The 16,349-nt window shown below is 47.3% G+C and overlaps 1 protein-coding gene across 1 annotated transcript in view; it reads left to right on the top strand.

Annotated features, from left to right (window-relative positions):
* The window catches only part of ACOX2 (acyl-CoA oxidase 2), a 30,240-nt gene extending 14,639 nt beyond the window's left edge, over positions 1-15,601 (top strand). The window contains exons 11-15 of the mRNA XM_064156951.1: positions 676-837; positions 2,998-3,103; positions 9,537-9,754; positions 12,310-12,442; positions 14,649-15,601. Coding sequence (XP_064013021.1) covers positions 676-837; positions 2,998-3,103; positions 9,537-9,754; positions 12,310-12,442; positions 14,649-14,711 — 682 coding nt within the window. The 3' untranslated portion in view covers positions 14,712-15,601. The remainder of the gene's footprint in view (positions 1-675; positions 838-2,997; positions 3,104-9,536; positions 9,755-12,309; positions 12,443-14,648) is intronic.
* The last annotated feature ends 748 nt before the right edge of the window (positions 15,602-16,349 follow it).

The following is a 16,349-nucleotide window of genomic DNA, read 5'->3' as shown; positions in this document are numbered from 1 at the left end:
AAACATCCCAAAACGACCCAAAATGCCCAACAAGAAACATCCCAAAAGGACCCAAAGTTCCCAACAAGAAACATCCATAAAGGACCCAAAGTTCCCAACAAGAAACATCCCAAAACGACCCAACAAGAAACATCCCAAAACGACCCAAAATGCCCAACAAGAAACATCCCAAAAGGACACAAAATGCCCAACAAGAAACATCCTAAAAGGACCCAAAGTTCCCAATAAGAAACATCCCAAAAGGACCCAAAATGACAGCAAACAAGGGAGTGGGGAATGCTCCTTGGAAGGTATCTGTCTCCAAGGAAGTGCCTCACGTTTGTCCACGCAGCCTGCCCACAGGTTGTCCCAGAGGGGAGGACCAAGCCCCCACCCAGGCTCCTGCAGCTTTAAGGCTGAGGCTGTGGAGCTGATAGTGTATCTGCTACCACCCTGCTGCTGAGACTGCTAACAGCCACAGCAAATTCCTTGCTAAGAATTCCCCCCTCCAGCTTGCCATAGCACTGAACGTGGTAAATAGGCTACCCCTGAGACTCACCAAAGAGCAGAAGGTTGCTGAAGTCCATTCTGGACTGCTGATGGGTTGTGTCCTCACTGGAACTCGTTTTATTGCATGACCATTTGCTGCATGGGGATCACAACCATCCCCTGCTCGGATTGTTCCCTTCTCCCCAGGTTCCTGATCAAGTGCTTCATGGCAGCCAGTGCTGGCCAGCCTGTTCCACCATCTGTCACTTACCTGGCTGCAGTGAAACCCAGGAGGTGTCCAGCCAAGAACAAGTTGGATTTTCTCAGTCCAGCTATTTACACTGAAGCCTATCAACACATGGCAGCCAGGTCAGTATGGAGGATGAGAGATGAGGTTTCTCTGACATCAGAAATGCATGAAGAGCTCACCTCCTTCCTTGCTTTAAAGGGAAGTAAAATAAGATACATTACACAAGAATTGGAATCATAGAATCAGCCAGGTTGGAAGAGACCTCCAAGATCATCCAGTCCAACCTAGCACCCAGCCCTGTCCAGTCAACCAGACCATGGCACTAAGTGCCTCATCCAGGCTTTGCTTCAACACCTCCAGGGATGGCAACTCCACCACCTCCCTGGGCAGCCCATTCCAATGGCATCACCTGCTTCAGAAACAGAAAAGAAACACTCACAGAGGGTTAACAGCCATGTCAAATCCTTAGTGTGAAGCTTTTACATCCAGAACGTGGGAAGTTTTTAAGCCATGTGCTACCCAACCACTACATTCCATAAGGCTGATTCTATACTGAGCTGATGCCACTCTTCAAGTAAATCCTAGACCAAATCACTGCTTTGCCATCCAGTAAAACCTTTAGGCAGTGGACTCTGTGCACTTCTATACAGGAAGCTAAAACTTCACATACCTGTGAACCTGGTGTTTGTTTGCAGTGAGCACCACAGGCACACAGCCTCTCCTTCCATCTGTAGTTGAAACAACGACACGTTCAACTACTCATCACAAGTGAAAGTGGTCTCACTAGTGTTATGTGGATAGTTATGAGCCATAGAGGTGTCTTCTCTGAAAACCAGGTAAATGTAGAGTCTTGCTGCCAAAGTATTTGGGTATCATGTTCAGTTTTGGGCACCTCATTAAAAGAGGGATGTGGAGTTGCTGGAGCAAGTGCAGAGAAGGGCAAGGAAGCTGAGAAAGTGCCTAGAGAATCAGTCTGATAAAGAGCAACTGAGGGAGCTGGGGATGGTCAGTTTGGAAAAGGGGAGGCTGAAGAGAGACCTCATTGCTGTCTACACCTACCTGAAGGGGCATTGTGGAGAGGCTGCTGCTGGTCTCATGGGTAAATAGTCACAGAGCAAGAGGGAATGGCCTCAAGCTGTGGCTGGGGAGGTTTAGACTGGATGCTAGGAAGCATTTTTTCCCAGCAAGAGTGGTCAGGCATTGGAATGAGCTACCCAGGGAGGTGGTGCAGTCACCTTGGATGTGTTTAAGGGTCAGTTGGATGTGGTGCTTGGGGATATGGTTTAAGGCTGAACTTGGTAGAGTAGAGATATGAGTTGGACTTGGTGATCCTGAGGGGCTTTTCTGACCACATTGTTTCTGTGATTCTGTGAAAATAAAGCTGATGCCAACAGGAAGAGCAGAAAAATAGAAACATCATAGAATCAGCCAGGTTGGAACAAATCTCCAAGATCATAGGATCATAGGATGGTAGGGGTTGGAAGGGACCCAAAGAGATCATCGAGTCCAACTCCCCTGCCAGAACAGGACAATACTACCAATCACAGAGGAACACATCCAGACAGGCCTTAAAAGTCTCCAGAGAAGGAGACTCCACAACCTCTCTGGGGAGCCTGTTCCAGTTCTCTGGGACCCTTACAGTCAAGAAGTTCCCCCTTGTGTTGAGCTGGAACCTCCTGTGCTGCAGCTTACACCCATTGCTCCTTGTCCTATCCCAGGGAGCAGTGAGCAGAGCCTGTCCCCCACATCCTGGCAGCCCTCAGATACTTATAAACATTTATCAAATCCCTTCTCAGTCTTCTCTTCTTCAGACTAAGCAGCCCCAGGTCCCTCAGCCTCTCCTCATAAGCCATGCCCTCCAGTGCCTTCATCATCTTTATAGCCCTCCACTGGACCCACTCCATCAGATCCCTGTCCCTTCTAAACCAGAAAGCCCAACACTGAACACAGTATTCAAGATCATCCAGTCCAAACTATCAGTCTAACCTCACCACTTCATTTTGTTTTGCAAACTCTTTTTATGTGCACACAACTCAAGACAAATTCAGCAGGTGCCCTGGTAAAGTAGCCTGGAGGCTGAGAAGGCAGAAACCCTTCAGTCCTGGGGCGCTCTGGATGCTTCTCCCAGTTGGTACTTAAGATTTTGCACAATCTAAGTTCACTGATGCTGACTGCAGCTAGCCTCACATGTCAGAAATGCCACTTTAGCCATATGATCACACCCCAGCCTGAGCTTGGGCTGCTCTAGTCACACACAATATCCTTTTCCAATTCCCCAGGCTCATAAGCAGCACAGCAGTGAAACTACAGGACCTGATTGAGTCTGGAGTCAAAAAGCACGACGCGTGGAACCAGTGCACAGTGCAGCTGGCACAAGCTGCAAAGGTCAGTGACATTCATCTGCTTGTCTGATGTGTGTCTTTGTGATAAAACATGGAACAGCAACAGCAGCATTAGCTTTGTGATGGTTTGGGCTCTTACCCGCCAAGGCATTTCAGTTTGGGGCTGGATGACCCTCATGAGAGCAGTAGATAAAACAGAATTTTGATTGATTGTCACATTATTGATGAGTGCTCCCGTAATATTGCTAGTAATATTCTCAGAGATATTAAAACCAACATAACCAAGGATAAAATCACCCCAGCTCCAGAACATATCTGAAACCTTAGCTTTAGCCTTATTATAAGCCAGATCAATAAAATAAGCAACAATTTGAGTTTTTAACCAACTAAATGCCAAGAAAACAAAACCAGACCAGAGCAATGCACCAACCAAATACAATAGCTGCTTGATTAGCTTCATCTTAATTCCCAGAGCTAATTTCCAATCACTCAAATCTATCTAGCCCCACGTTGGGAAAGCCAATTAAAAAATGTGATGGTTTGGGCTCTTACCCGCCCCCCCACACTTTGCATTTGCCCCAGCTAACTCAGACGGACCCTGGGAATATAGATGAAGCAATTTATTTACAGCTAGCAGAATTTACAAGCAGCTATTTACAATATATACACTTATATACAATTATATACAGAAATATACAAAGGATAAACAATACAAAAGCACAACTCCCCTCCCAGAAACCTGAGTCCCCAGGAGGGGCTCTCAAACCACCCCAACACCTCCCCCAGCCCCTCTCAACCTTACCCCAGTTCTCAGGAAGAAGAGAGGTGCGGCCAAGAGGTTAGAGAGCAAGGTTAGAAGGAGCAAGGTTAATGAGATGTGACCAGGTCTGAAGGCAAAAGCAGAAGAAGAAAAAAAAAATGGAGAATGTTTACTTCTTCTTCCCAGAGCTCTCAGCAAGACTGTGAGAGAAGTTGACATCAGTTGTTTTTCATTTCACTGCCTGTTATCAAGTTCTTTTACCAAAACATTCCAGCTTACTTCTAACTAGCACAAGCTTAAAGCCTCACTGCTGTTTGTTGGGTTCGTTAGTATGTAAGGGACACTGCAAGGACCAGGGGCACCACTGCGGTCAGCAGGGGGGAAAAATCATAAGGAGCAATTCCCCATCTGGAAAATTTGCCACCTGAATAGGCCAGGTAGAAAAAGGCTACAAAGAATACAAGTGGAAGGGAGAATAAAACCCAAACAACAAGTGATGTGTATGCCGCCACTACTGCTAGAGTCAGACCTCCTGTATCTCCTGTGGCACAGAGAGGTTGGAAGGCACCTCCAGAGATCGAGTCCAGCCTCCCTGCCAAGGCAGGATCCTTTAGGGTAGTTCACACAGGAATGCATCCAGGCAGCTTGGAAAGTCTCCAGAGAAGGAGACTCCTCAATCTCTCTGGGCAGTCTGTTCCAGGGCTGCCACCCTCACTGTAAAGTTTCTCCTCATGGTGAGGTGAAACCTTCTCTCTTCCAGTTTGTAGCTGTTGCTCCTTGTCTTATTGCTGCTGACCACCAAAAGGAGCTTGGCCTCAGCCACTTGCCCCCCACCCCTCAGCTATTTGTACACATTGATGAGATCTCCTCTCAGTCTTCTCTTCTCCAGACTAAACAGCCCCAGGTTTCTCCCACAAAGAAGTCCCCTCAGTCACCCTCCTGGCTCTCTGCTGGACTCTTTCTGACAGGTCCCTGTCTCTCTTGAACTGGGGAACCCAAAATTGGACACAGTATTCCAGGTGTGGTCTCACTAGTGCAGAGTAGAGGGGGAGAAGAACGTCCCCAGACCTGCTGGCTACACTTTTCCTGATGCAGCCCAGGATGTATCAGTAATACAAGAGGCTATAGTCTCCATACAGCACTCACCTATTTTACATGAGTCTAGCATTCCTGGCTTGCAGAGGCCACCCTGCTGAAAGCTGCTGGAGGCACAGCAAGGGTGAAACATGCCTGGTAGAATCATAGAATCAACCAGGTTGGAAGAGACCTCCAAGGTCAGCCAGTCCAACCTAGCACCCAGCCCTGTCCAGTCAACCAGACCATGGCACTAAGTGCCTCAGCCAGGCTTTGCTTCAACACCTCCAGGGATGGCAACTCCACCACCTCCCTGGGCAGCCCATTCCAATGCCAATCACTCTCTCTGCCAACGACTTCCTCCTAACAGCCAGCCTAGACCTGCCCCAGAACAACTTCACACTGTGTCCCCTTGTTCTGTTGCTGCTTGCCTGGCAGAAGAGCCCAACCCGACCTGGCTACAGCCTCCCTTCAGGTAGTTGTAGAGAGCAATGAGCTCTGCCCTGAGCCTCCTCTTCTGCAGGCTGCACACCCCCAGCTCCCTCAGCCTCTCCTCACAGGGCTGTGCTCCAGGCCCCTCACCAGCTTTGGCGCCCTCCTGTGGACACTTTGCAGTACTTCAACATCTCTCTTGAATGGAGGAGCCCAGAACTGGACACAGCACTCAAGGTGTGGCCTGAGCAGTGCTGAGTCCAGGGGCAGAACCTCCCTCATCCTACTAGGTATTTCTTGCACCTGCCGTTCTCTCAAAGACAGATAACTGCAGGGAAAAGGACAATAAATGAATGGAATGCTTATTACTGCCAAAAAAAACCATCAAACCAGAGTCAAATCAGTTAGAGATTCAAACTGAGCTCCCAGTTGCCATGGACTAGATGGGCAGCCAGCTTGCCCTTCAGCTGAAGCAGGCTCAGCACAGCAGCATTTGTTCCCCAAAAGTGGGGTTAGTACAGAACTAAGCAGAAAAAAAAGAGTGAAAGAGAATCATAGAATCAACCAGGTTGGAAGAGATCTCCAAGATCATCCAGTCCAACCTGTCCCCCAGCCCTAGGTCCTACATTTAAATGAAACCCAAAACCACTGCTCCTTGAGCATCTCAAAAACCCAGAGTTATTCTTTTAATGTGCAATTAAGTACAATTCCTCTGCTGTTATGCTGATGGTCTTCCTTCCTTCCTTAGCTGAGGAAAAGAAGATTCTGAAAGAGATCCACAGCTTATTTTAACTTCATTCAATTTTTAATGAAAAATATCTTGCTTGCCATCATCCATTCAGCCAGAGCCCATGCAAATTGAAATGGGTTTAGCAAAAAGCCCCTGACAGGAAAAGTGAGCCCTATACAAACCTAATTATCATACCAATTTGGTGATTTCACAGTAGGGAACAGCCTCTTTGCAGTCAGTCAGTTAGGTGAAGTCCTTGATGAATCGAGGTGAATTTATTGTTCCCCAGGGATCAGTGCTGGGCCCAGTCCTGTTCAGTATTCTTGTTGATGATCTGGACCAGGGAATTGAGTCCAGCATCAGTAAGTTTGCAGATGACACCAAGCTAGGAGCAGGTGTGGAGCTGTTGGAGGGTAGGAGAGCCCTGCAGAGGGACCTGGCCAGGCTGGATGGGTGGGCAGAGGCCAATGGGATGAGATTGAACAAGGCTAAGTTCAGGGTTCTACACTTTGGCCACAACAACCCCAAGCAGCACTACAGGATGGGGACAGAGTGGCTGAGAGCAGCCAGGCAGAGGACCTGAGGCTACTGGTAGAGAGTAGCTGAACATGAGGCAGCAGTGTGCCCAGGTGGGCAGCAGAGCCAATGGCATCCTGGCCTGGCTCAGGAGCAGTGTGGCCAGCAGGACCAGGGAGGTTCTTCTGCCCCTGTACTCAGCACTGCTCAGGCCACACCTTGAGTGCTGTGTCCAGTTCTGGGCTCCTCAATTCAAGAGAGATGTTGAGGTGCTGGAAGGTGTCCACAGGAGGGCGCCAAAGCTGGTGAGGGGCCTGGAGCACAGCCCTGTGAGGAGAGGCTGAGGGAGCTGGGGGTGTGCAGCCTGCAGAAGAGGAGGCTCAGGGCAGAGCTCATTGCTGTCTGCAACTACCTGAAGGGAGGCTGTAGCCAGGTGGGGTTGGGCTCTTCTGCCAGGCAACCAGCAACAGAACAAGAGGACACAGTCTCAAGTTGTGGCAGGGGAGGTCTAGGCTGGATGTTAGGAGGAAGTCGTTGGCAGAGAGAGTGATTGGCATTGGAATGGGCTGCCCAGGGAGGTGGTGGAGTCATTATCCCTGGAGGTGTTCAAGCAAAGCCTGGCTGAGGCACTTAGTGCCATGGTCTGGTTGATTGGCTAGGGCTGGGTGCTAGGTTGGACTGGATGAGCTTGGAGGTCTCTTCCAACCTGCTTGATCCTGTGATTCTGTGAAACTCTTCCTCAGCAAGAGCTGATAGCCTGATATCAAAACCATCAGAAGAGCTGATCTGCTCGTAGCAGGGGGCACAGTTACAGTCCTTCAAAGCCAGAACTCACTGAGTAAGGGAGCAAAGACTTGATCTCAGCAGCAGTACTTTTTGTGGTCACCTGTCTGCCATGCATCACCCCCCCCCATTTTCAGTTCTATAGACACAGCAGAAGCAGCAAGTATTCAATGCTGTAAGCTTGGAAAAGCAGAAAAACCCTGTGAGAGCCTCAAAAATAAAGGAGACTACCTACAAACAAAGTCATTTTGAGAATTACTTTCCCAATAGTTGTTTAAATGCAAATCTATTTTTAGTGGAATGAAACGGAAGCAAAATGTTCCTATTTGAGCTTACCTCTAGAAAAGGCTCTCCACACACAAACCTGAACAAGCTGTTCCCTCCTGCACCTACTCAGATGGGTGGCCAAGGTCTCTGGGCTGACCTGCAATCCAGCTGTGTCTGAGAAGCAAGGAGGAGAACCTAGACACAGACCTAGGCAGCAATAGAGTACTTCTGAAGAGCCTAACACACGCAGAAGCCTGTCTGTGGCACTGGCAGTGGTGATGGTGCTGCTCAGAAAATAAGACCTAGGCCCTCAGGGTTTCTTACATACTTCATCAAGAGCAAAAGTCACCCTAAACCTTTGAGTTCACCCCCATAAGTTTAAACCCTTGAGAGCCTGCTGTGTTCTTGGAGCATTGCTGTATTTACTTCTTATTCCACCCCTTCCTTGGAAACTCACCCACCCGACTGGCACAGCAGGTGTATGATGAACTGACATCTGCCAGTGTTCAGCAGCTGAGTGGCTCAGACACTGGGCATGGCTTTGCTGCAGACTCCACACAGGCTAATTGCTTCTCAGGCAGGTTCTGTAGTCCCTGCTGGCCTCCACACAAAGCTTGCTTGACCATGCCAGCAAGAAGAGTTGCCGCATAGGTGTGCCATGCATTACACCCACAGCTGGGAGGAGAACTGTGCAGTGTGGGAGTAACCCCACGCAGACACCAGCAGTACCAAGCATCTGCAGCAATGCCAGCACAACGAGAGTCACTTCCACAGGCAGGTGGAGTCAGCCTGCTTCATTTGCTCTGACCCTCAGCTGGTATTTCTACAAGCTGGCAGGTAGACACTCTGCTGCTGTCTGGCCCAGGAATTAACATGGGAGTGTTTTAGACCACAAAAGCAAGAAGTTGTTCAAGAAAAGCCTGAATGGGGCACTTAGTGCCATGGTCTAGTTGATTGGCTAAGGCTGGGTGATAGGTTAGACTGGATGAGCTTGGAGCTCTCTTCCAACCTGGTTGATTCTATGATTTTAAGTTAGTTTGGTTGCTGTCCTGTGACAACAAATATTGTCAGAGCTGAAGCCCTATAGCCCCTGAGGCCAATCTACCAGGAGCCTGAGGTCTCAAGAAAGAGTCTTCTCCAGCATCCCAGTATTCACACAGGCATTCTAGCATGCTTCCACCACACCAGCTCTTTAAGGAAGTCATCAAAAACACTTAGGTAAAGTAACCCTCTACAGCTACCTAAAAGGAGGTTGCAGTGAGGCTGGAGCTGGTCTCTTCTCCCAAATTACTGATGGTAGGACAAGAGAAAATGGCCTCAAGTTGCATCAAGGGAGGTTTAGGTTGGATGTTGGGAGGAAGTTCTTTCCTGAGCAGGTGGTCAGGCACTGGAACAGGCTGCCCCGGGGAGGTGGTGAAGTCACCATCCCTGGAGGTGTTTAAAAGGAGAGTGGATGTGGTGCTTGAGGCTATGGTCTGGTGATGCAGGATGCTGGGATGAAGGCTGGACTGGATGATCCTGGTGGTCCTTTCCAAGCATAGCAATTCATAGTGCTTAGATGCTGCGCTGAGGGATTTGGTTTGGTCAAGGACTTGTCAGTGTGAAACTAATGATTAGAGTGGATGAGCTTGAAGGGCTTTTCCAACCTAAGAAATGCTGTGAACTCCCATGATTTGTGCAGTGGTTTCCTAGGGTTTCCAAATACAGCACTGACCAGTCACAGCCCCACTTTTCTCCCCTGCCGTTGCTGTAAGACAGGAATGCAGAAGGCCTGGTCTACCAACAGAGAACACAGAGTGGAGATGTGCCAGGGATCTGAAAAGGTTTTGTATTCTCCACAAGAACATTTGAGTCACTTGGCCTACTGCAAAGTGATTTGAAGTGCATTCACTGTTGATTGCATTTGTTTTCCAGGCTCACTGCCACTACATCGCAGTGAAGAACTTTGCAGAGACTGTGGAAAAACTCCAGAGCCAGGCTGGCATCCAGAAGGTTATGAAACATCTTTGTGACCTCTTTGCGTTGCATGGGATCTTCTCAAATGCAGGAGCCTTCTTGCATGATGGATACCTATCTGGAGCTCAAATGGACATGGTCACAGCATCATACCTGGATCTCTTGCCTGTCATTCGGTGAGCTGCCTTTGCGTGGGAGGAGACAACGTAGCTATGCAGTTTGTCCCTGTGACAGATACAAAGTGGTGCTGCTGTACCTATGGCAACATCTCCAAAGTCAGTTCATCTCGTTCAGTTTTTATTTTCATTGCCTGGCAGCACTAGAAATAGTTTGAAACAGCTACACAGAGCTCATTTTCCTAGCAAAACACACCTAGGTGCCCAGCTCCTGTTCTGCAACGTGAACTCTTTAATTATGAATCAAGAAATCCTGAGCACATTCTGCCATTTGCAGCAGAGCAAAAGCAATAGGAGATGTAGTCAGAGCAGCACAGGCAGGAAGCAGTCACAGCAACCCATCACACTGCAAAATCTGCCTAAGCCACAGCTAATGCAGCCTACTCTGTTGCCATGGCTGAGTTGCTGCTGGTACCCAAACAATCCTGCCTACAGGACATGAGATGCATCTGCTCGGCACCGCTCACTACTACCTACAAGAACTCCAAGATATGCTAAGGTTTGACTTACACAGCACTCAGACTTGTTGACAAAGGGTTCACCCTTCACTGCTGAGAGCTCTTTTAAGAACAGATTAACTTAGGGTTCAGAGAGCTGACCTGCTAATGAATTTAAAATGCTGCTTCAGCCACCTGTGGAGAAACAAGACTTACACCACAGCCAAGAGCTGAGCAGGCCTGAGCAAACAGCTGATGACAGGATTCAAGTTAAGCAATAAGCTTTTTCAAAACACATGCTCATACCTGGAATTCACTGCAACTTCTCCATGTTAGTCCATGGCCTGTTACAGGATACAAGAATGGAGTGGGTGTTTACCTGGGTAATTAGTTATGTACAATTAGTAGAAAGGCCACACCTTGAGTACTATGTACAGTTCTGGGCTCCTCTGTTCAAAAGAGATGTTGAGGTACTGGAATGTGTCCAGAGAAGGGCAACAAAGATGGTGAGGGGCCTGGAGCACAGCCCTGTGAGGAGAGGCTGAGGGAGCTGGGGGTGTGCAGCCTGCAGAAGAGGAGGCTTAGGGCAGAGCTCATTGCTGTCTGCAACTACCTGAAGGGAGGCTGTAGCCAGGAGGGGTTGGTCTCTTCTGCCAGGCAACCAGCAACAGAACAAGGGGACACAGTGTGAAGTTGTGCCAGGGGAGGTCTAGGCTGGATGTTAGGAGGAAGTTGTTGGCAGAGAGAGTGATTGGCATTGGAATGGGCTGCCCAGGGAGGTCAAGTAGTTGCCGTCCCTGGAGGTGTTGAAGCAATGCCTGGATGAGGCACTTAGTGCCATGGTCTGGTTGATTGGGCAGGACTGGATGCTAGGTTGGATTGGATGAGCTTGGAGGTCTCTTCCAACCTGGCTGATTCTATAAAGGATACAAACACTTCCCAGCCTTTCTCAAATTCCCAGAGAGCCCTTCCCCAAAAGAAACTTGTAGATGCAAATGCCAACACTTGAGCACACTGCTTTTTGTACTTGTACCTCAAGTGTGGTATGACCATCTGCACCTAGGATGATGGAAGGTGGAGAGGAAAGAAACCATCTCCTGCTTTGGAGACACTGTCATCACATACTTGTTCTCATTGCTGGTGCTGACTGCTGTCAGATTTGCCCATGGGACATTTCAGGGATGTTTTGTTCCTACAGACACAAAGAGTAGAAGGACACCCCTGAAGTAATAGACATGCTTTAAAGCAGATGAAGGTTGGAGATCAGCAAAGCACTTCCCCATCAGTCTTGTGGCAACCTTAATCCATTTTGTAAGGCAAACATAGCACAAGAAAACCAAAAATAAAACAAAACAAAAATAAACAAAAAAAAAACCCAAACCCAACAACCAAAAGCAAGAACTGGCAGAGCTGCTGAGAAAACAACCGACAGGAAATTGTGTCCTAACTGGTTTGGGACCTTAGTAGAATGTGCCCCTGAGGAATCAAAACAGCTGGGAGTTTCCCTGTGGTGTAGGCAAGGGGAAAAACTGGCACAGAGGTCTTAGGCCAAGGAACCTGGACAGCTGACTGTCAAGTTTAGCTCGGACTTCTTTCCTCCCCTTACAAAGCAAGGCCTGCTCCAGTAACAGGAGTGCCTTTCACCTGCTCCACAGGCAGGATGTTAGTGCCACAAGAGGAAAAACTGGCACAGAGGTCTTAGACTGAGGAACCTGGGCTAGCTGACTGTCGAGTTTAGCTCTGACTTCTTGCCCCTCTAACAAAGCAAGACCTGCTCCAGTAGCATGAGTGCCTTTCACCTGCTCCACAGGAAGGATGCTAGTGCCACAAGGGGAAAAACTGGCACAGAGGTCTTAGACTGGGGAACCTGGACAGCTGACTGTCAAGTTTAGCTCTGACTTCTTGCCCCTCTAACAAAGCAAGGCCTGCTTCAGTAGCATGAGTGCCTTTCACCTGCTCCACAGGAAGGATGCTAGCGCCACAAGGGGAAAAACTGGCACAGAGGTCTTAGACTGGGGAACCTGGACAGCTGACTGTCAAGTTTAGCTCTGACTTCTTTCCCCTCTAACAAAGCAAGACCTGCTCCAGTAACAGGAGTGCCTTTCACCTGCCCCACAGGAAGGATGCTGTGCCACTAGTGGATGCCTTTGACTTCACAGACAAGAGCCTGAACTCTGCGCTCGGCAGTTATGATGGACACGTTTACCAGCGGCTTTACGAGTGGGCTCAGAAGTCACCCACCAACAAGCAGGTATGGCCACTGGGTTTCAGCCAGGCAAATTCCCCATCAGCCAGAGCAGAAATTGTTTGTTGTCCTTCTAATAAAAGCAGTTGGGTTAAAAGAGGAGTAAGAGATTTTAACTCACAGTATCTTGCTCCAAACGATGATTTGTGATACTCCAATGACGCCACCTCTGATTCTCAGCCGAGACAGCTGAACTGCAGCCCCCAGAGCAGTAGAGCTTGTATCAGGGAGTGAGACTGTCATATGCCACCCATGGGGTTTTGCTTTTTAAACTTGTAGCAGAGCTAACATTGTACAAAATCAGCTAAAAGAAAACTCTTTGTACATAATTGACATGCTCTGGAACAACACCAGACAGCTGCAAGAGCTGCTAACTGCTGGGTATTCCATACCCTTGGACTGTTACTAATGCAAGACTTGGGGGTTTAAAATACTTTTAACCAGAAAGTATAAATGTTAAATGAGGCAATTTTACCCTTCGTGGTCTTGGAGCACTTCACTTTCACTTCTTGATTCATCCATTTTGTGGGGCAATGTACAATTCTACACGATGTAAATAGTTATTGCTCTGTTTGAAAACTCATTTTGCCTGAAGTGAGGCTTTATTGTTTTTTTTCACTCTGGTAATCAGTAAGCCTTTGAAATTCTACAGCTGAACACAAAATTTGCCTTCAGTAAGTCCAAGCACTTTTGATTCTTCTGCAGTTAAATACTTTGCTACCCCATTTGGGGTGAGTGTTGTGCACTGGTTATGAAGAACAGCACAGAGGAGAGAGAAAGAGCCCTTGCACATAGCCAGAGAAGTTGATGGCTTAGGTTTGGGGTTTATTTTGTTTGGGGTTTATTTTGTTCTGAGTCTAGGGTGGGGGTTTTTTGGTTGAAATTCTACAACTGAGCACAAAATTTGCCTTCAGTAAACATTCAAGTCCAAGCACTTTTGATTCTTCTGCAGTTAAATGCTTTGCTACCCCATTTGGGGTGAGTGTTGTGCACTGGTTATGAAGAACAGCACAGAGGAGAGAGAAAGAGCCCTTGCACATAGCCAGAGAAGTTGATGGCTTAGGTTTGGGGTTTATTTTGTTTGGGTTTGTTTGTTCTGAGTCTAGGGTGGAGGTTTTATGGTTGAAATTCTACAGCTGAGCACAAAATTTGCCTTCAGTAAGTCCAAGCACTTTTGATTCTTCTGCAGTTAAATACTTTGCTACCCCGTTTGGGGTGAGTGTTGTGCACTGGTTATGAAGAACAGCACAGAGGAGAGAGAAAGAGCCCTTGCACATAGCCAGAGAAGTTGATGGCTTAGGTTTGGGGTTTATTTTGTTTGGGGTTTATTTTGTTCTGAGTCTAGGGTGGGGGTTTTTTGGTTGAAATTCTACAGCTGAGCACAAAATTTGCCTTCAGTAAACATTCAAGTCCAAGCACTTTTGATTCTTCTGCAGTTAAATGCTTTGCTACCCCATTTGGGGTGAGTGTTGTGCACTGGTTATGAAGAACAGCACAGAGGAGAGAGAAAGAGCCCTTGCACATAGCCCGAGAAGTTGATGGCTTAGGTTTGGGGTTTATTTTGTTCTGAGTCTAGGGTGGGGGTTTTTTGGTTGAAATTCTACAGCTGAGCACAAAATTTGCCTTCAGTAAACATTCAAGTCCAAGCACTTTTGATTCTTCTGCAGTTAAATGCTTTGCTACCCCATTTGGGGTGAGTGTTGTGCACTGGTTATGAAGAACAGCACAGAGGAGAAAGAGCCCTTGCACATAGCCAGAGAAGTTGATGGCTTAGGTTTGGGGTTTATTTTGTTTGGGTTTGTTTGTTCTGAGTCTAGGGTGGAGGTTTTATGGTTGAAATTCTACAGCTGAGCACAAAATTTGCCTTCAGTAAGTCCAAGCACTTTTGATTCTTCTTGCAGTTAAATGCTGTGCTACCCCATTTGGGGTGAGTGTTGTGCACTGGTTATGAAGAACAGCACAGAGGAGAGAGAAAGAGCCCTTGCACATAGCTGGAGAAGCTGGTGGCTTGGGTTTGGGGTTTATTTCGTTTGGGTTTGTTTGTTCTGAGTCTAGGGTGGGTTTTTGGTTGGATTTTTTATTTATTTGGTTTTGTTACTGTTTTTTTTTTCCTTCACAGTCTATGTGTATGTCAGAGCTCATTCTTAAGAAGAATATAATAGCCTTTTCCTTAATTACCATTAATTCTTTTCCCCATTTCCTTTTGGAACAGATGAGCCCAGCCTACGAGAAGTATTTGAAGCCACTTCTTCACAACAAGCTATCAAAATTATGAAGACCATGACCTAAGTGAAAGCTGCACATTTCCTTCTGTTCTTTCTGCAGTACATTTATGAAGCATCAGTAATGACTAATCAGAATTAATAATCAGTTGCTTACTTGCAGTTACAAGTATGAAACAAGACTCTGAGCCAGCCATCCACATCAGACAGAAGCCAGACAGTGCAGAGTGGTACCCGCTGCTACAAGGCAATCAAATCAGAAGTAGCCTAGGGATCATGGAATTAGTCAGGGTTGGAAGGCACCACAAGGACCATCCAGTTCCAACCCCCATGCCATGGGCAGGGACACCCTACCCTAGAGCAGCCTGGCCACAGCCTAATCTAGCCTGGCCTTAAACACCTTCAGGGATGGGGCCTCAACCACCTCCCTGAGCAACCCATTCCAGGCTCTCACCACTCTCATGGTGAAGAGCTTCCTCCTCACATCCAGTCTGATCAGAGTTTTCTAAGCTGAAGTGTCCTGATAGCATGGAAACTACATCATTTGGCTTTCTTATTCTTTTTCTAAGTCCACTGTGTGGCAGTTAAGGGGAAAAAAAATAACCACCACCAACAAAGCAAGCACATTATGAGCTCCCTCTTGCTGTGTTCTAACTGCACAGTGCCTTAAGAGAAGAAACACAACCACAAACAAACAATATTACTGAAAAATCTAAGGTAAAATTATGATTCTTGGTCTCTTCTCTTAGATCAAGATAAAGTGTATCTGATTGGATAATCAAAGCAGTTCTTAACTTGCTCAGGAGCTGAGTATTCCTGGCTGATGAAGATTCAGCCAAAGCTGATGCCAGCTCCAGTCTGCAGAAAGCACTTTCCCATTAATAGAGAGGCTCATACTGTCTTTCTATAAATCTTGGGCTCCAATAAAGTGTATTATTTGGAATACTGCTTCTCTAATTATTATACTTCATAATTATGGAAGGGCAGGTTGGTCCAGGCCAGGCACTAATTTGCTAGTAAATGAAGTGCTGCAGAGAACAGCTTGTCATTTTAGTTCAGTGCCAGTTAACACAGATATTTCTTACCACGTGCTGCAGGGAAACAACCATCACTTTTCCTGAGCTCCATCAGTTCAGCTTTTCCTCCACCCATTACAAGAATAAAGCTCTCGTTGCCTCTTAGTACAGAGCTCAAAAACCCTGCAAGATATGAAGATGGCAGAGACAAAATACGACAGAGAAATGTATCTGAGACAGGCATTTCGAGTGAGCAGTGGGATGGAAAGCTCCCACCTTCAGCAGCTACCAGCATCCCCCAAAGCACTGTGCTCCTCCCAGCCCAAAGAGCAAAGCAGTTGCAGTCAGGAACATTTGTGACAAGACCTTCACAGGAGAACTGGATCCATACATCAAAACAAATATCAACTCTCTTAATCCCAACAGCTTTCAAGTTAGAGCACAACCACAAATTCTATTCATAACTATGACAAAGTGCCCAAGATAAGCAGAAATGGCCACATGAAACTGAGTACAAGCACAGAATTTGAGTGCCTTGACTTAAAAGTTACCAGCAGAAAATGCACTCTACAGTTAAAATCACTGACAGGGAGATTGCTGACAAACCAGATAATGCTACTTAGCAGCTACAGGTATTTAGGCTCCCTGCTTCCCCTGCCCCTACCTCTTTAGCCA

This window comes from Pogoniulus pusillus, chromosome 16 (assembly GCF_015220805.1).
Source record: "Pogoniulus pusillus isolate bPogPus1 chromosome 16, bPogPus1.pri, whole genome shotgun sequence".
Classification (NCBI taxonomy): Eukaryota; Metazoa; Chordata; class Aves; order Piciformes; family Lybiidae; genus Pogoniulus; species Pogoniulus pusillus.
Note: the sequence above shows the minus strand (reverse complement) of the source record. Positions and strands in the feature narration are given on the sequence as shown.